Genomic DNA, 20028 nt, shown 5'->3' with positions numbered 1-20028 from the left:
TCCCTTTGTCTAGCCATTATCTTGATTTACAAGAGTAGAGATTAGTTTTGCTTGTTTTTAAAATTTTTATATAAATGGAATCATAAATACATTTTAAGTCTGGCTTCTTTCTATCTTTTCCTTCCTTCCTTTATTCCTTCCTTCTTTCCTTAGAGATGTGGTTAGGCCCAGTGGAGAGGGACAGAGAATCCCAGGCAGGTTCCACACCTAGCATGGAGCCCAACATGGGGCTCAATCCCACAACCCTGAGATCATGACCTAAGCCAAAATCAAGAGTCAGATGTTGAATAACTAAGCCACCCAGACCCCTGGCATTTTTCTTTTTTAGTTAACCTTATTATTGTGAGATTTATCCATATTTTTTTATTTATCCATATTGGTAGTTGAAGATCATGTATTTTTATTATTGTTCCTTTGCATAACTATAACTCAAATTATTTATCCATCCCATTGATTGGCATTTCAGTAGTGTCCACAGGAGGTTATTATGCAGAGTGCTGCTGCAAACATACTGTTATGTTATTCTGATCATCTTTTTGTGAATTTTTGTTGGATGTATACTTACAAGTGGAATGACAGGAAGATAAAGTATGCAGATATCCAGCTTTAAAAGTTATTATCAGTTTTAAAAAGTAGGTCCCACCAGTAGTATATGAGGGTTCTAGTTGCTCCATGTCCTTAACTATCACATGGTATATTTTATCTCTTTCATTTTATTCATCATAGTGGAAGGTACTGATAATTTACTGTGGTTTTAAGTTTATTTCTCTGAAGACAAAGTTGAACATCTTTTCATATGGATATGCCATTATCATGGAGTGTATGTTCATATATTTTGCTTATTTTTTCTGTTAGATTGTCTGTTTTTTTTTTTTTTTTCTTACTGGTTTGTATAAGTTCTTTATGTATCCTGTATTATTTGTTGCCATATATGTTGCTGTAAATCTAATTTCTTTCTTTCTTTCTTTCTTTCTTTCTTTCTTTCTTTCTTTCTTTCTTTCTTTCTTTCTTTCTTTCTTTCTTTCTTTCTCAAATTGCTGCCTGTTTTCTTCCAAGAGTACATTTAGGTTTTTAATCCATTTTGAGCTTATTTTAGTATAAGGTATAAGAAGGTAATATGGTTTCATTCTTTTGCATTTAGCTGTCCAATTTTCCCAGCATCATTTGTTAAGGACATTTTTCCCCATTGTATATTCTTGCCTACTTTGTCATAGATTAGTTGACCTTGTAAGTGTAGGTTTATTCCTGAGCTCTCTATCCTGTTCCATTGATCTATGTGTCTACTTTTGTGCTGGTACCATATTGTTTTGGATATTACAGGTTTGTAAGTATATCTTGAAATCTGGGATTGTGTTACCTCCAGCTTTGTTCTTCTTTCTCAAGATTGCTTTGACTATTTCGGTTCTTCTCTGGGTCCATAAAAATTTTAGTTTTATTTGTTTTAGTTCTGTGAAATGTTGTTGGCATTTAATTTCTTTTCGGTGTTTATTGTTTTAGCACATATTGGAAATGCGTAAGATATTTGGGAGTTGTATTTTTAAATGGAAATAAACCAGTTCTTTACATGTTCAACAGGAAAGCATAAATAATTATTCACTAGGCTGCTTCTTACTTGCATATGACATAGCACAAAACTTAATGACAAAGACTCCACAGTAACAAAGAGTTGGAGGAAACAATCCTCTTGCATTGTAAAAAATAGAATGATTTATGCATTTTTGTATAGAATACATATTTTTCATGAAAAAGAACATAGCAAAAATATGTTTCTTGCTTAGATTCATGTCTCATTTATGATTTTTTGAGGTAATGATACATTCTATGGTGATTTTTTTCCAAGACTTTTGTGGTTGCCTTTAATGCAATTTGAATTACCTAAATTTTAATTAAACATTACAAAAAGAAGGATATTTTCATTTTTAAGTAATAGAAACCTTAGTGTTAAATGTCATCAACACTCATATAACTAACTTCAAAGCTTGCTGTCTAGTGAATTGCAAACTCTTTTTTCCTATTTTTTTCCTTTAGTCTGCCACATAATCTGGCAAAGGAATCCTTTATCAAGATGCATTATGAATTATGCTGATTTGAAATGATATTAGGTCACTTGGATAAAATGCTACAGCCATTTGACTAAACCATACCTCTTTACGCTCCCAAACTTTGTTATTTTTTTAGTTATTTAAAGGTAGTCAGAGGCTGAGTTCTATTCTGCTTCTGTTCCTGGCATGCTTTTGGAATTTGATATAATTTAAACTTTATGGGTCTTAAATATTTTCTCCAAATTTTTATTTAAACTACAGGTAGTTACCATATGGTGCAATATTAGTTTCAGATGGAGAATTTAGTGATTCATCACTTACATACAACACCTGGTGCTTATCACAGCAAGTGCCCTCCTTAACACCCATCAGCCAATTAACCTATCCCCATGCCCATCTCCCCTCCAATATCACTCAGTTTGTTCTCTACAGTTAAGGGTCTGTTTCTTGGCTCACTTTCTTAATAATATAAATTAAAGGGCTGGGCCAGAGGAGGTCTCTAAAATTCTCTGTGGCTTAGCGACCTATTTTAAGTAGGGGATGAAATTCTACAGGTATAATCTTCAGATAAGTGTATCTCACCATATATAATGTATGTATATGTATATGAACTAGATTTCATGTGACCACCTATCATCAAAGGATCAGATTAATGAGCAGAGAGAAATGAAAGCAATTGGGAATGTTATTTCTATTGATTTTGGCAGCCATTTTCTGAGGACTGAGACCTTTACACTATGAGAAATTCCCATGGGATTATATAATGTCAAATAATGTTTATTGCAGTTGGTCAATTTTCATGTCTTCAGCCCTCTCATCAGCAGTAAGAATTACTTTTTATCCGGGCTTTCCAAACCTGAAATTTTTCTCTTTTATTTTCATTTTTTGCCAATTTCAGGGTTATGACATGGTATTTAACTATAATTTGGTTTTTGCCTTTCCCAGAAGACTCATAGGATTGAGCATCTTTTCGTTCATTCTATGAAATTACCGTGCTGTGCTTTTGCCAATTTTCCCCTTGTTCATCTTGTTTCATATTGATTTATTAAAGTGCTTTGCATACCCTGGATTGTAGTCCTTTTTAAATTAATATGGTATAATAATATTTTCTCCCATTTTTTTATTTAGATTCTTTCTCTCTTTGTGAAATATCATGAACAACAGATGTTCCTATTTTTAATATGGTTGAGTGTATTGATATTTTGCTAATACCTTTTATGCCTATTTAATGTCATTCCATCATTCAGTATCTTACGTTTTTAATCTTACAAAAATTTTACAAATTTACATCAGCAACTTATATCCTTAGTGCATGGAGAATTGATTTTTGTAAGTGATGTAGAGATCCAGTTTTACTTTATTCCTATAGATAACCAGTTGTACCAGTGCCATTTATTGACAAATATATACTTTGCTCACTTAACTGCAATGCCTAACTTGATATAAATTGTTTTCATATAGGGTTAGGATTATTTTTAGTTTCATTATTTTTATCCCCCTTTTTTTTCATTTTTCCTAATAGATTATCTTCATTACCATAATTTTCTAATAAATGTCCACCTATCCACAAGGAAGTCCCTTCATCTTCTTTCTCTGGAATAGCTTGGCTATTTTGGGCTCTTTATTTTTCCCGAAGAACTTGTAGAATCTGCTTTTTTTTTTTTTTTTTTTAAGATTTTGAGACACAGAGAGAGAGAGAGGCAGAGACATAGGCAGAGGGAGAAGAGGCTCCTCATAAGGAGCCTGATGCAGGACTTGATCCCCAAATCCACTTTTCACATTCATTGAAAATTTCATATAGATTTGTAATGGAATTTCTTCAAATCTATAGATCTGTTTATATATGTTTAAAACACTGACTATCACAGTACATAGAACCCTTCATTCTTTCTGAAATTCTTGTTAAACCTAGTACTTTTCTGAAGATTATTTTGGTCTTTCAGTTTATACAATAATATTTAATAATATGATTTCTGTCACTTATAACCTTTATAATGCTCATATGGTTTTCCTATCTTCCTGCATTACCCAGGACTTGAAGTATAGTACATTGATACTAGGCATCCTTGTTCTGACCTTAAAGCTAATATTCTAGATTTTGCAATAAAGTTGACATATGCTGTGTGTTTTAGATTATATATTACATTTATTAGATTAAACAAGAAGGAAGGCATCTACCATTCCTAATGCCTACCAACTTTTCTAGATTTCTGTACATGCATTATCTCATTTTATCCAGAAAGACAGGTGTAACTAACTGCTTTCAGAAACTGAGATTTTAAAAAATATGCGTAAGTGCCCCCCAATGCATTAGCAAGTAGGCAAGCTAGTATCTTATTTCATATTTTGACCTACTTTTTTGCCCTCTCAGTATATATAGTTAGAAATATTTAGTTGTGTTAGCTCCCAATATCAAGCCACTTGCTTATTGAATTGACCGGGGAAGTAGACACCTGGGCTATAAACTTTCAGAGACAGGAATCAGGTCAGTTTTGGCCACTCCATTTTTCCTAAAGACTAGTACTGGGCTTAACACTTGGGAAGTGCCAATATTTTGACTGCATGAATGGGAGGAACCATCTAATTTCGTTTGCTTGTCCTGTGATTCTGCCTTAGAATGTGATGGGTTTGTCTTGACCACCTATCATCACTAGTAACTTACTAGTAGGCATTGACTGTTCTTCAAGCGCTCGCTCCCTTGTGAAAATCCTGAGGACTCACTTTTTAACTTCGTGCCATGCCTAGCCTACTGGTAGCCACTTGTAGCATGGTATGCATCCAGAGAATCAGGTCATCAAGCACTGGTGAGCTGAAATCTTGATTTGAGCTCTGATTCAAGGATGTGAGTTATTTCACTATCAAATGAAACAGCCCTGAGTTAGAAACCTATTGCCAAGGGTAAGCTCCCTTTTGGCATGAACCCTCCAATGAACATGGTAGAGATGCTATATTATTGGTAAAACAGATTACAATTCTCCAGTATGACTTATAATTCTGTGTTTATAGTTTATCAGAAGCTGATTCTAGACCAAACTGTCTCATTTTTCTTGGCATAAAAGCATCATTGCCTAGGAAGTTGAGGGAGCTTTTGGCTTACGTTCATCCCGTGGTTAAACTCACTTAATCAGGGGGAGAAGACTACTCTTTCCAAATACCCATATTTTGGGTTGATTGGTATGACATCCTGTAGGATCCACATTGTTACTCATAAATATGGTAAAGACAGATATATAGAAAATGTTGAGACTTAATTTACATGCTATTCCCATGATGATGTGCTGGAATTTTTACCAGTCTCATAAAAACCAGCACTACCATCTGCTGGGTAAGATCAGGGAATGAATCAACAATCCGGCAGACTCCATTAAGCTTGCTATCATTTCTTCCTCCATCTAGAGAGGAATCAAAAAAAAAAAAAAAAAAAGCACATGCTCTATAGATCTATTTGCTCCCAGACCAAATTCTATTTTTTTTTTTCTTTGCTTTCTCCTTACCAGATAATTTGCTATGGTCTCTCAGTGATGAAAATATTTGGCTCTTCACTGAGAAAATCTTTGAATATAAATGTCTCACTGAAAATTAACGCCTCAGTTGGATGGAGAGAATGTTGCAAACACATTGGAACCCATTGTTGCCAGCAGAGTAGAACCATCCAATATGCATTTATGGTACCTGATTCATGCCCTGGAGATATCACAGAGCTACTCGCTCTGATCAGAGCTCTTGCAGTGATACTTAAAAATTAATTGAATTTTCAAGAATGTCAGCTTTAGCTATTGCAGCTGATGGTCCAATAGCTGAGGAGGTTTATTAAAAATATACTGCCACCTACAGTACCTTTTGACTCTGTTTGACAGGGCACTTGTCATGAATGTTAATTAGACAGAGTTAATTTGGGGGCTGTTTAATTTTGTTTCTGTTAAGGTCTGCTGATGTACATAGTATATTTCTTTACTTACTACTTACGCACATATGTATCTGTTTCCCTCTAGGAAAAGAAGAATATATTGCGACTTTCAAGGGATCTGAATACTTCTGCTACGACTTGTCTCAAAACCCCATTCAAAGCAGCAGCGATGAAATAACTCTGTCCTTTAAAACTCTTCAGAGGAATGGACTGATGCTTCACACCGGGAAATCAGCTGATTATGTCAATCTTGCCCTGAAAAATGGAGCTGTCTCTCTGGTCATTAATTTGGGATCAGGGGCCTTTGAAGCACTAGTGGAGCCCGTGAATGGAAAATTTAATGATAATGCCTGGCATGATGTGAAAGTCACCAGGAATCTGCGTCAGGTAACAGCGCAGTGGATAAGAGAGTTACTGGCTTTGTTTCTCACTACAGCTGTGTGTGTGGTACTTGAAAATCCTAACAACATGATATAGGGCTCCTCAAAGTCGCTTACAAATTAGCTTTTTCTTCTTCTGAGATGAATCTTCCTGCCATACTTGAGCAGGGGCATATCTAGAAAGTTCTGGGGGCCCAAAGGCTATTTTGATACAGCGACATATGACAATTTCCCCGAGGGCTGCAAGGATATCCCTGCGACCTGCCCTTCCTGTGATGTGTGTGGTTTTGTTGTGGTTTCTTTTGGTTTTGTTTTTTTTTTGTTTGTTTGTTTTGGTTTGGTTTTTTTTGTTTTACTTTTTGTTTGTTTGATTTTAAATTAGAGTTTTCATGGTGATCATTTGGAAGCATGCACATTGGGGTCATTAAATCACAGTTCCTTTTTTGTAGTAAAAAAAAAAATCAGTGTGTTTGTGATTTGGGATTGTATCAATCCCTACTCCCTCCCCACCCCCCACCTCTGAAATAGGAACAAGAAAAGCCCCTGAGACAGAAATAATGATTTTGGGGGCCTATACATCTCCTAAAGAGTCTGTTTATGAAGTCATTTTTTTAATTTTTAGCACAGATACTTTAAATCCCAAATGACTCTGGAGAGACCAGTTCATCTTGTAGGTGCCCATTTATATTTGGTTGAATTTTTTAAAAACAAATCTTTCAAGAGTCTATGTACTAGGAAAATATCTATTTTAGTAAATCGATGGGTCCACATATACTGTACATTTTTAACAGAGGCATATTACTACAGTATATATATTTGTATGTCTTATATACAGATGGAAGTGAATACGTTGTCCTTTTATATTGAACATTATAAGTTTTGGTTATTATTTGAAATTTTATATTACAATGTGTCATTTTGTTAAGTGTTGACAGTGACTAATTATTCTGCAGTACATGCTGATCTCAAACTAATATCCTTAACATATTTGTTGTTTCTCTGAACAGTTGCAGAATGACCGGATTGTCTCTGGTTTTCCTTTACTAAAACAGCCCTCTCTTTCTGAGCTGTTAACCATCTAACCTTTTCTTTCCCGCTTCTGAAAGGCTTAAACTGTCCAAACTTGAGGCAAAAAAAAAAAAAAAAAAAGAAAGAAAGAAAAAAATTTTTAGAAGTGCAGACATAGTCTAGCAAAGGTACCCAAGAAAAACAGAAGGATTCTTAGACCCTCAAAGACCTTTCAGAGGCCTGTTGGCATGGGAGGGGCCCTGCATGCTTCACACCTGCCCTGGGAGAGAGTCACCCACCCTCAGTGCAGCAGGAGACCACGGATTTCCTATAAGTCTGTCTCTTTGGTTTTCCTTTTTTTATTTTTTCTCTCAGATTCTCACCAAGAGACCGGAGGCTCATTTGAGAGAAGCACAGAAGGAAGGGTGGGGCTTGAGGAGCCCGCTTTCTAGATTTGCCTTTGCTCAGGTTACAAACCAAACTTCGAATTGGTAGCTCAAAGGAAACTGTGGTTATACAGCCGGGGTGCATGTGTGGCAGGACAGATTAAAAACAAATCCATTCTACTCATTCTATGTGTCAGGATCTTTGCTTTGTTTCATTGCAGTAAACTGTGACCCTAAAGTCCATCAATATGACCGAAGGAAGTTTTGGAGTTGAGGAGGAGTCCTTGTGTGCTGTAAAATTGAGTAGTAGGGCAATGCCAACCAATTCCTATGAATTTGCTGGGGCTGGGGTGGGCCAGGGCGGGGGGGGGGGAGGGATCACTTCCGGGCATAAGGCGGCAGTGGTCAGCTGATGAGCTTTACGCCTTTGAATCCCTTGTAGACTTTTTAAATGACTGTCACATGTACTCAGGGAGACAAAGGGAGCGTTGCCATATGTCTGTTTCTATCTAGTAGCAAGTTATGAACAATACCCCGGCAGGAAAAATATTACCTCTGTGGGAGGCCTATTTGTTAGTCTGCTTTTTTCTTGTAAAATTATTTTGCCCTTTTTCTATGTTACTAACATGCTTAATAACTAACATGTCATTCATGGAATGTTTCATTCTACTAACCGTTACCTGAATCAAAAAATGTACTAACATGGTAGAGACCATCATATTTTTTAAGTAACGATCGTTATTCTGTTCACAGTTTTTAATTTCCTTTCTCCCCCCTTCTCCACAAAGCACTCAGGCATTGGACACGCTATGGTAAACAAACTACATTGTTCGGTAGATATCATTCTAATTGTTTCTTATTTTGGGTTTGCCGTGTGTTTTCTTTCTTTCTTTTAACTGTAGACATCATTAACAAAAGAGGAACTGCGGTTGGTACTCTTCTGCTTACTTTGACCTCCTTCTTTTCATCCGTTGTTGACCTTCTTATTTTTTACCTGTTCCTGTCAACTTCTGTTTTCCAACTCACCTGTAGGGGCATCGTTAACGTTTCGAACGTTTTGCATCCAGCTGTGGTTAACACGGGATAAGACCAAATGGTGGCTGGCCCGAGTGACCGCAAGCTCAGCCAGTCTCTAACCATTCATGATGCATGGCATGCACACCTGACTGGGGAATGTTGGAGATGCCACACCCACTCATCTTTACGTCATCACAAAGCAGTTGTTGGTTTTGTTTTGTTTTGTTTCGTTTTCCTTTGGTTCTCCCCGTTTTCTTTCCTTTCCTTTCTGAACTGTACTGTCCCTCCTGCATGTGCACATCAGCGTGTGCTGCTTCCACGGGTTGTTTTGCCTTTCCTCCCCTTCGGCATGGACCTAGGCACTTGCATGCTGAACAACTGCTGCTCAATAGTGCAAATAGTGACGTTGCTGGAAATCGCTTGCGCCTTTTATGTTAACAAGGTGCACGTTGTGATTAGTTAATAACAGACGACTAAACTTTACTAATATGTACACCAGCAAAACTAACCTAGGAAGCATTTTACTAACACCATTTTTGTGTCTGCTAAATAACTTTTGAGTTGCAGTAGGGATGATGCTGATACTAGTTCAATAATCAGTTAACTCTCTAACTAGTTTAGATCGCTTAGGGCTAGTTGAATAGAATCCAAGAATAAACTTCAAACAGACATGAAAATGGGTTCCGCCATAGGTCTGAAAATAAAAAACCAAACAAACAGAAAAAAAAAAAAAAAAGCAAAAAACAAAATGAAAAAAAAAAATAAAATAAAACAAAACAAAACACAAAACAGGCATATCCCAGGATTACAGTATCTAGGTCTGAGTATAGCGTGTCCTTTCCCTGTGCTTTGTTATCTAGGTGACAATATCAGTGGATGGGATTCTTACCACAACGGGCTACACGCAAGAAGATTATACCATGCTGGGGTCTGATGACTTTTTCTATGTGGGAGGCAGTCCCAGCACAGCAGACCTTCCAGGGTCACCAGTCAGTAACAACTTTATGGGCTGTCTCAAAGAGGTAAATATCACTGTCACCAGAATCATTCCTAACCCATGATCGCATCATTTCAGATCCGGACTGAAAGCACCTTTGCTGAAGACCCAGTATTTGAGGAGTCCATAGTCACGACCTTAAATTCAATATTCTACTGTTGTTTGTATAGGATTGGTGGGGGAGGGGGACAGCTCATAGAACATTATGACGGAATGAAGTGCCTCTTCTTTCATAGTCTGTAAGTAAGTCACAGTTAAGATCTGCATGGGCAATTGCATATTAGCTATAAAAGAAAATCAAACACAAAGAAAGACTGAATCTAGAGTTAAGTTCGATACCTTGCTCATTTTTATTTAACTGTCTTAGGTGTTTTTAATACAGCGGTGATTTATTTGATCATTACAGGAAGAGAGAAGAAAAAAAAATCAGGCTACCAGAGAGAGGCTACCTAAAGCAAAAACACAATGAGTCCTTGTGATGAAATAATTTTGTTCTTATGTTTGAAATATGTTCCAAAGGAAGTGAAGCCATTTCATCTGTGATCTGATGAGCATACTTGATATTTACCTGAGCAAAACCATCAGGCTAAAAGACACCAGTAATTTCATCCCTCATACTCAGCTGTCCTTATCTGTTGTAACTCTTGATAGAATTGGAACCTGTTGGAGTATGGGGACAAAAAGATTGGGAAGTACTTGAACTTCAACTTATATTAACTTTTTTTTTTTCATAAAAGCTTCCTGTTTTCAATCAAGTAGAACCCAGGTTCTTTTGGTTGTTAGAACTAGAGATTTCTCTTGTATGGGCACAGTTTAATGGTGTATACCTCCAAAACATAAAGTTTAATAACTTTGAATTTATAAGTTATTAGCTATGGTTGCTGATAAGCAGTTACATACTTTGGTTTATTCTAAAGAAAATATTCCAATCATATAAACTTGATTCAGGTAAACATCAGTGAAGAACAGCTACTGTTCATGACGTCCTTACTTCTCCTCCATGTATGCAAACATACTTCATTGCCCAGTAGTGGATGGGTATAGAAGAAACCTAAGAGGAATTTAAAATACTATTATTTTAATAAATACAAGGAGATGGAGTTTTGAAAAGTTGAATTTAACCATACTTTGTGGTGGAAGGGATCAATTGCCTCTGAGAGAATAACTTCCACCTTTTATAAATGTTATATGACCCAGGACGTTGCTACGCTCTGTGAGCATAATAAAATAATTATGATTTTCGTTATTCTAATAATAGCATTGGAATTTTTCTTTGAACTCTTATTTTGTGCCTGATGCTGCCCTAAGAACTTTACAGGGATCTTCACAATATAGGTAGTAATTTCATTATCTGCCTTTTTCAGGCAAGGTATCAGGTTTTGGAGCAGGTAAGTTTCTTAAGCAAGTCTCACAGCCAACAAGTACTAAAGCCTAGAACTTAATCAAAGAAGTCCAATGTCAGAGTCCATTGCGCTCTTAACTACCATAATACACAGTGTCTCAATAGAAATGTGTGTTAGGGTCCCTGCCATGGAAGATTGTGCAAAGTCTTAAGTTGCTTACAAAGTGAAACGGCTTTAGAAATGTGTAATAGACTGTGAGGGTCAAGGAGTTAAATTGCGTGGGAGAGTTAAGCCCTTTGGAGTCCAAGAGAATGAAATGAGTGAGCGATTGAGTAGACAAGGAAGATACACAGAAGAATAAGAATGTGAGAGTCTTGATGGATGACTATGGTTTGGATAAGCAAAGGATAAAGAACACGTTTCAGGTTAGGGAGAAACACGGTAAAAGCAAAACACAAACAAAAACTCTAGATTTCATAATAAGATGCGTAAAATCTCCTTCTAGTAAAGGAGATGTTGAAGAAGGGGACACAAAACCACACTTCCACCCACCTACCCCATTTCTTCACATTCATATGAGACCAGGCTACAGTCAGGCCCTAGACCCTGCTTCATCCATGGAAAGTCAGTCCTACTGTGGAGTAGGAAAAGGAAAGGGGATCTAAGAATCTCTAGTGAAACATGAATGCAGCCAAAGAGCTCTTTTGTGTATCCAATAAAAACATGCAGATTTCTGCAGTGAACACCCAGGTTCAGGTGAACCTCATCATCTTCTCAAAGTTCAGCATGGCAGGGCAACTTTTTTGGTGTAGAAAACTTCAATGGATTGCCGTGATCTGAAATTGCAATTTCAGATTAAACTGTATGTCAAATTAACATTTATAATGTTTAAATGTTAATGAGTAGTAGAGATACATTTTAGAACTCATCTATTTTTATTTGGTTTTTCAATCACAAAAATCACTAGAGCAAAAACAAGCCAAGTGGTCTTCCATGTGACATTTAATTAGCCCCTACTGAGTCCATACAATGAAGGTTCACTCCTGTCATTATCTCTACAGGTTTTGGATTGATATCATTCCTCTTTATTGATTGGGCATCTCCCTTGCCTCTCTCTCCCACAGCCTGGGGGATGTGTATGGAGCAAGTGCTGCCAGGTTTTTGTTTGTTGGTTTGTTTTGTTTTTTCTGATGTGTTATCTCCCTCACTTTATGTTCTCTTGAAACAGTAGAGAGTGGAAAGGTACATACCTTACTTGGAGGACTTTTGGATGGGTCATAGTTTCTGTGCATGTCTGAGTTACTATTTTATTAGAATGCCCTGTTCTTACTGCTTCTGCAATGAAATTGTGACTAAGTGCCATAGATTTGGAGTTAAATCACCTCATTTCAGATAGACGAGCTTTGTAGAGTTACTGAAAAGAGAGGAACATGTCCATGTTCCTTCTCACCACATCTCTTAACACTAAGTCCAAGTAAGCCTTCCTCGAGCTTCTATAAGCTTTCTGCTGTGGAGCACATTGCATGTCTAAAATCTTAATTATGGTTTCATTTATGGCTCATAACAATTTGTTTTTCAAAATGTTATGTAATCCCTTTTAGGGTAACCAATCCTGGGGGGAGCTACTAGTAATACCATGTTTGAAGTAATAGAAGAAATTTTGGAGTATCAGATTAAGAAGGATCCTGGAAGTCATTCTCCAAGTCCAGCCTCCTTATTTTGGAAATGGAGAAATAGACCTAGAGGAGTTACCTGACCTACCCAAGAGCAAGGAAGGGTAACAGGGGTAGAACACACAATACTGTCAGATAAAATAGAATTTTTCAGTGGCTGACTCTGTTCTAATGTAAACAGTGGCCTCAATACAAAAATAGAGATGGCCTACCTTTCTCACTAGTTCTCACCTTCATTCTCTAAAAAGTAAAATGTAAGGATACCTGATAGCTCGGTCGGTGGAGTGTCCAACTCTTGATTTCAGCTCAGGTCATGATCTCAGTATCCTGAAATGGAGTCCGGTGTCACGCTTACACTGGGCGTCAAACCTGCTTAGGAGTCTCTCTCTCTCTCCCTTTCCTTTTGCCCCTCCCAACTGGCTCTCTCTCTCCCTCTCTCTTTCTCAAAAAAGTAAATATAAAAAATAAAGATTAAGATGGGAAAAAAAAAAGACATTACTCAACAGGATGAAACAACTCATAATCTACTATTCATTAGAAACAGGGCTTTCCCGGGGATCCCTGGGTGGCGCAGCGGTTTGGCGCCTGCCTTTGGCCTAGGGCGCGATCCTGGAGACCCGGGATCGAGTCCCACATCGGGCTCCCGGTGCGTGGAGCCTGTTTCTCCCTCTGCCTGTGTCTCTGCCTCTCTGTGTGTGTGTGTGTGACTATCATAAATAAAAAAAAAAAAAAAAAAAAAAAAAAAAATTAAAAAAAAAATTAGGGAGTGTTTAAAAAAAAAAAAAAAAAAAAAAAGAAACAGGGCTTTCCCTGTACAGTATTTGATAATGCCTATTTGAAATGAGACTCCGCTTGCATGTAGAGCAATGAACCCTCATTAAGGAAAGTGTTATTATATTTTAGTGATCATCAAATTTGAAAAATAAAGTAAAAGTAGTTTAACATAATTTGGCAAAACCTAACCTGAATTTGTTTTTTTTTTTTTTAAAAAGAGGGAACCATGAATGGACAGGAATTTGTAATAAGGCAATCAAAGTAGTTTTTTTATTAATTATTTAAATTTCATCATAAATAAATCAGGAACTCTCTAGAGAAATGTTTGAGCTCATTGAAAATGACTTTCAAAGATATAAATTTGAGAAAAGTTAAAGGAAAAAATTATAAATTATAAATTACCATTATATAGCCCACATCTATGAAATTCCTAGAGGCTGATAGGTCTTTAAAAATATTCTTTGTAAATCTAATTTTTGCAAAAGTGATACAAACCATGCTCTGGTAGAAACATGTGCTTCTATTCTTTGCATTTTTTAAAACACTGAGTAAAAGCTGAAATATATGCTGGTTAAGAATTTTTTATCATTTTAGTGAAATTTAAATTTTCTAGCAAGCAGTTTCTGAGTGACTGCTGCAACAAGAGAGGGAACAGCAAAAAGATAAATCAGGACATCAGAGTGAGGCACCTGGGGTCTGTCAGAGGACACCTACCGCCCTACCCATATACCTTAAAGCTACTTGGGAAAGCATTTTTCCGTATAAGGGTATTACAGTTGATTCCTAAGGTGCTCATTAGACATTCTTTTTTTTTTTTTTTTAAATCTTCAAAGATAGATGAAAATTCCACTGGTATGTGTTTATGCCCCTATTTTGACCATGAAGGCTTCTGTAGTAAATGACTTACAAGGAAGAGTTGTGCCACTCCCTCATTAATCTTGCCTCAGAATCTACTGCTATTAGGCATTTCTTAGTCTCTTTGTTCCTCCAGAATGCTTTGAAACACCTATTTCCCTCCTGCAGTGAAGATTATTTAACATAGTTTATTCATAGGGAAATGAAAGTGAAGAAGGTGGAAAGGATGGTCTTAAAAAAACAAAAACAACAACAACAACAACAACAACAAAAAGGCCTAGAATCTTTTATTTGAAGTTTGTTCCTAGCCATATGCACCTGCTGGAGGTTTGTTGTTTGAAGGGAGACATTGCCTGTGTGAGACAATTTTGAATGTCACCACTAAGTCTTTTGGGATAAGCCTAAGGAGGGATTCTAGAAAAAAAAAAAAAAAAAAAAATAGTGAAATGCTAGGGGGAATTAAATCCCTACTGAAAATTTCATCAACCTAATTAGATCAGCTCAGCCTTTAATTACACTGGGAAACTTTTAGCACTAAAAATTTGGAAGATGCTACAAGGTAGATGAGATTCAGAAAATATCCTCTTAAGTAAGCATCACCCCCTCCACCTTGTAAAAAAAATAGTTGATGCCTCAATGTAATCAGCATTGTCCCATCTGCCATTTTCAGTGGCAGCTCTGTAATTCCCACAGGGTACCAGCATCAGCACTGGGAAAGAGGTACAAAATATCCTTTGTGCGAATTCCCCTTAATTCCTATCTTTCTTCTTATGGACAATCGTGAAGGCTTCCTAATTTAAACTCTTCTGTGGTAGAACTAGCTTGTCAAATGTGTGTCCTCAGGTGTCCTTCTGTTCTTATTTCCTTCATTGCTTAAGGAAGAATAGAGTGCCTGTCATTTACATGTAAGAACAAAGATCATGGCAAAATTTGCATTTCAAGTTACCTTCCTGAGCTTGAAAGAGGAGGCTTTGTGTGACCTCCTGTCAAAATATGACCTAGCTGGAACTTTGGAGGATAAGGAGGTCTTCTTTCATGTCTGTAAATCATGCAACTTGGGAAGAGTGAGGACTTCTTTAGGTAAGAAGACCTTCTCATATGAGCTCCAAAGTCATAATGCAACACATTTTTCCCCAGGTTTCATTTCTTCCAGACTCTTCCGTGTTGGGGTCCCTGTTACCTACACATACTTTCTGCCTCTGTTCTCTTGCTTTGCTGTCACAGTCTGTGTCTTGGTAGGTGGCATTTGGCAGTTTACGCTGCACTTTCTCCAGGCCTCATTCACTGTCTCAGGAAGGAAACCGTGCTTTGCATTTCCCTGTGGCTCCTTCCTAGACTTGTTCCTTTCAGATCTGAATACTCTTTACTTACCATATTATTAGATAACTAGAGATAATACCACCTTAACTATATTTGGTAAAATGTCCTCACTTGAGCTATTTAAAATTAGGTTTTGCTGATGATCCTCAAAATAATGGGCTGCAGAGTGGGACTCCTGCAACTAACGGACTCACCTGTTTTTGCTTGCGGCTGACTTTGAGAGGCAGGGTCTTGGCTTAGTGAGGCATAAGAGAGCTTGGTTCAGTTCAACTGGAGAGAAGGCAGATTGGCCTGCAGTGTTTTGGGCAGAAGTTCTTGTCTAGAAAGAAAATAAGTTTTCTCCATCTGATTTAAAACATAGGAGATGGCAGTTTGCCTTTAAAACTGTAACAAGAAAATGAGGTAGAATTTGTGGGAATGTCAAAGAATTTGACAAAGCTTTGTGTGCCATTAGGCCCTGCCTAATTTCTTCAGATCTTGGAAACACTGAAATGTGTTTTATCTCTTCCACTGTAATAAAGTGTCAGCACTAAGCAGGACAGCAGACCACAGCTTTTTTTAAAGTCAGGAATCTCTTTTTCCTTTCAAGGGTGTCCTTCCAAGAACTCATGTGAGGTGTTAATAATAGTGATAATACTACTATTACTAATAATAATAATATCCCCAGGAGTCCTTCAAATGATGGCTCTTGAGATCTCAGCAGAACACGTACCTCTGAGTGGTGAGGTTGCATGCGACCTTGATATTCCTTCTGTAAGTTGATACTCATGCTGGCTAGACAGCATTGCCTGAATGAGACCATCCAAATAAACCCCAGTGATATTGAGCTCTGTCTGGGATTATACTAGACACTATTTAAAGAGACATTAAAAGAGCTATGACTGAAAGGATATGGTCATTGGTATATTCCAGGGTAGTAATAATAACACATTCATCATTTTCTATTTCTCATATAGTGTCTACAACATTCAGTGGATTACCCAGTAGGCTTGTGCTGGGGGCATCAGCATCACAGCAAAAATAATTTGCTTAAAAAAATGAAACTGTGAAATAATTTGATATTTAGTACTTCAAGCTTAGCAGCAAGAGAGTCATGGAAGAAAAGAACAGTTTGTGATTTGTGTATGTGTGTGTGTGTGTATGAACTTAGGGCATTTTATCTTTAGTACTGCTTTTATTATTCCGTAATTGGGTAGTACACTATCATTTTTTTTTTCAGTGCTCTGTTTGGTCAAAGATAATACTCTGAGCATGACAAGAGTTATACATTAGTATTATTCCTACCTGATAGAGGACATGGAGACAGGAGAAGTTAGCTAACTGACCTAGAAGAAAACAATGACCTATAGCAGAGCCAAGATCTGAACCTCAACAATCTGACTGCAGAATCCTTACCTTTAACTGCTTTCTATGTTGCTTCCTCTACTCACTTCTCATTCCCTGTCCTCAATATTTTTATTACAGTAAAATTAGATAAGACAAACTTTTTTTAAAAAAGGTTCATTTATTTCTTTTAGAGAGCAAGAGAGAGTGAGCAAGCAGAGGAAGGGGCAGAGAGACAGTCCTCAATCAGACTCCCTGTTGAGTGCAGAGCCTGACATGGGGCTTGACCCAGGACCCTGAGACCATGACCTGAACTGAAATTGAGAGTCTGCCACCTAACCGACTGAGCCACCTGGGTACCCCTGAAGGAATGAACTTTATAGGAACCTTGAGGGGAAAGAAAAGAAAAAAAAAATACAACAGTGCAGCCCAGATTGCTAGGACACTGAAGTGTATGTCAAAGAGGGAAAGGAACAGGAAATAATTTCCTGGATGCCCAATTATGGATGAACTTCCAGTGGGATTATTTCTGCCACTGTTCTAACTGGTACTGAGATGTTCATTCCATGAGCTCTTCTTTCCTTTAGCAGTCTATGTATCTTCCCTCCCCAACGGGGTATATAAGATAAAGATGTTGGTCATAAATTTCTGTACTCTGTAGCCAACCATATAAACAGGGATGCGCAGAAAACACATTTGTAAGTACTTTATAGACTTCTCTGAAGTATTGGCTCCAATACATTCCTATGAGTAAGTTTCCCTCTGTACATTTAGCCTTGGGAACAAGGGAGATAAGCAATTGGGGCAGAAACCAGGCATTTTGCCATAGACACTCTTCAAGACTGAGTTCAGGGAATCCCATCTGCTCAGGTCCCCAAGGAAGTGGAATTCAGCTCTTTAGTTTACGAAGCATCTGGTGAGTCCTTGCCTGGAATTTGGCTTTTTGGACATAGCAGCCTCCCTTCCAGGGGACCCACAGATTTTTATTTCCCATCCTTTTTGGCAGAAGCCCCTACTACTCAGTAGTAGCCTAGAACTATATCAGCAGTTGGTGTAGTGGATTGTAGTGCTTTCAGCTATCAAGCTAGCATAACATTGTTTGGAAGGGGGTTCAATGACATTTTAATTCTGAGGACTTGATGCATTTTATAGAAGATGATATTTTCTAGCCCAGCAGAAAGCAGTAGTGAATGATGCATAAGACTGAACATCTCCTCTTAATTTCAGCGCCCACTAGAGTACCTTGTTTAAATTGTTCCATTTGTTTACACATTAACACTTGCACGTATGCATTCAACGAGTCAACACTAATCACTACCCACTGTGTGCCAGGCTCAGTACTAGACACAGGAGACACATAGAATCACAAGACAATGCACTTAGGAATCTGGAAGAAGAGCCTGACAAAGAAAAAGATAATTACAAATTCTTTAGGATATGAAAAAGTGCTCTAGAAATACAGCAAGCTGTGATTAATTCTGCCACAGGGAATCAGTACTACTTCAAAGAGAAGGTGGCAAAGCAGTCTGAGTTACCCTGTCTGTCTCTCTTTGCTCAGCTCTATAATGGGCTTGCTATTATGTGGGATTGAAGCACAATTAATGTGTTCCACTATCAGAGCTGGAAAAGAACACGAAAGATAAAATGACTTTAAAAGATCAGAAAAACACATTACAAAGAAAAATAAAAATTCCGTATAAATGCAAGTTTGTACTTTTCCAAGTTTGAGCCATATTTTAAAAAAATCTGAAACCCATCCAAAGCAAAGTGAATATTTTGGGTTTCATCTTAATTTCTATTATGAAATGATATACTCTATATACTTTAGCTCTTTGGATCAAGTGCTATGGTTGGAAGAAAATTATTCCTGTACACAGTAATTAGTCTTTTTCAAGAGAATTGTCACTATTGAAACACATTTAAAAAATTAATTACTTAAAAATGAAAATAATTCTGATATCATTCAGAAGCATTTTAAATGTGTTCATTCAGAAGTGATTTTAAATAATAGGAAAATGAGATTTTTGTCTTTGTTGAGTAAATATTCTGTGCAGAGAGAAACTGATGACTCTGGAGGTTCAGTTTATTTCCCTATGTATTATATGGCTGTGTGCTGAATACCAGGCTCCTTACGAAGTACCAGAATATAAGATAATTGGGTTGATGCAGGTCATCTAATCAAGGTTTTAAATTGAATAGTCTTTCAAATATGTATATTTTTTCAGATCCTAAGTTTGTAAATAAAATCAAATGGGGATGACAGTAACCAGTTATAGATTGGTATTACATTATATTAGTTAAAATGAATGGCTTTGGAATCAGACAGACCTGGGTTCAAATCCTGCTCTCCCTAAACTCAGTAGTTATATAACCTGAGAAAAGTTAATGTTTTTGTGCTTCGATTTTCTTCTCTCTAAAGGATTAAGTAAAACTATGTAATAGAAGCACTTAGCATAGTGCCTGGTATACAGTAATATTTCAATAATTAGTGAGTATTAGGAACAATTATATTGTAGATAGGACATTCAAACTATACGTATTTCATGGACACATATATAGGCACACAGGACCCCACACATATTCTTGGTTTAATATCTTACTATTGCCATCTTGAAATTCTTAATAACTTTTGAGCAAGGAGCCCCTTATTTTCATCTTGCCTGGACCCTACAAAATAGGAAGATTTTCCTGATTGCAGATGAGTTTATGAGATTTGATACACATTATCTCATTTTCAAAGTTATTTCATTTAACTATCCTAACACCTTTGTGAGGAAATTGAATTAACTTGGAGATCATAAATTATTTTTAATATCACTAAGGCCACATCACTCATACATAAAATAATTCAGGAGAAAATCTGTTTATTGATTCTCAGCCCACTGTGCTTTTCTTGTTTGTTCTCCTAAATTTTAAAATAGCCACCTCTGATGCACCAGAAATTAGAAAAGATAATTGAGAAACTTTTTTTTTTAGAAAAAAATGGATCTTATTAAGAAGTGC

At 36.9% G+C, this 20028-nt stretch overlaps 1 protein-coding gene and 1 long non-coding RNA gene across 26 annotated transcripts in view; one reads left to right on the top strand and one right to left on the bottom strand.

Moving 5' to 3' along the window:
* NRXN1 (neurexin 1) overlaps positions 1 to 20028 on the top strand; it is a 1110252-nt gene that overhangs the window by 402160 nt on the left and 688064 nt on the right. For 13 of the 22 annotated variants that reach the window (XM_077915348.1, XM_077915346.1, XM_077915359.1 and 10 more), the window contains 3 exons: positions 6035 to 6336; positions 8512 to 8556; positions 9601 to 9762. In XM_077915348.1, the coding sequence (XP_077771474.1) occupies positions 6035 to 6336; positions 8512 to 8556; positions 9601 to 9762 (509 nt within the window). The remainder of the gene's footprint in view (positions 1 to 6034; positions 6337 to 8511; positions 8557 to 9600; positions 9763 to 20028) is intronic. The other 9 variants (XM_077915352.1, XM_077915364.1, XM_077915362.1 and 6 more) reach the window with 2 other exon arrangements.
* The window catches only part of LOC144324124 (uncharacterized), an 86851-nt gene continuing 76897 nt past the window's right edge, over positions 10075 to 20028 (bottom strand). For 2 of the 4 annotated variants that reach the window (XR_013389534.1, XR_013389537.1), the window contains 3 exons: positions 15897 to 16021; positions 13018 to 13080; positions 10075 to 10788 (listed from right to left, as the gene is read on the bottom strand). This is a non-coding gene — a long non-coding RNA (uncharacterized LOC144324124). Of the gene's footprint in view, positions 11917 to 13017; positions 13081 to 15896; positions 16022 to 20028 lie in introns of all 4 variants that reach the window. The other 2 variants (XR_013389535.1, XR_013389536.1) reach the window with 2 other exon arrangements.

This window comes from Canis aureus, chromosome 11, assembly GCF_053574225.1.
Source record: "Canis aureus isolate CA01 chromosome 11, VMU_Caureus_v.1.0, whole genome shotgun sequence".
Classification (NCBI taxonomy): Eukaryota; Metazoa; Chordata; class Mammalia; order Carnivora; family Canidae; genus Canis; species Canis aureus.
This window is presented reverse-complemented; position numbering and strand designations above follow the sequence as displayed.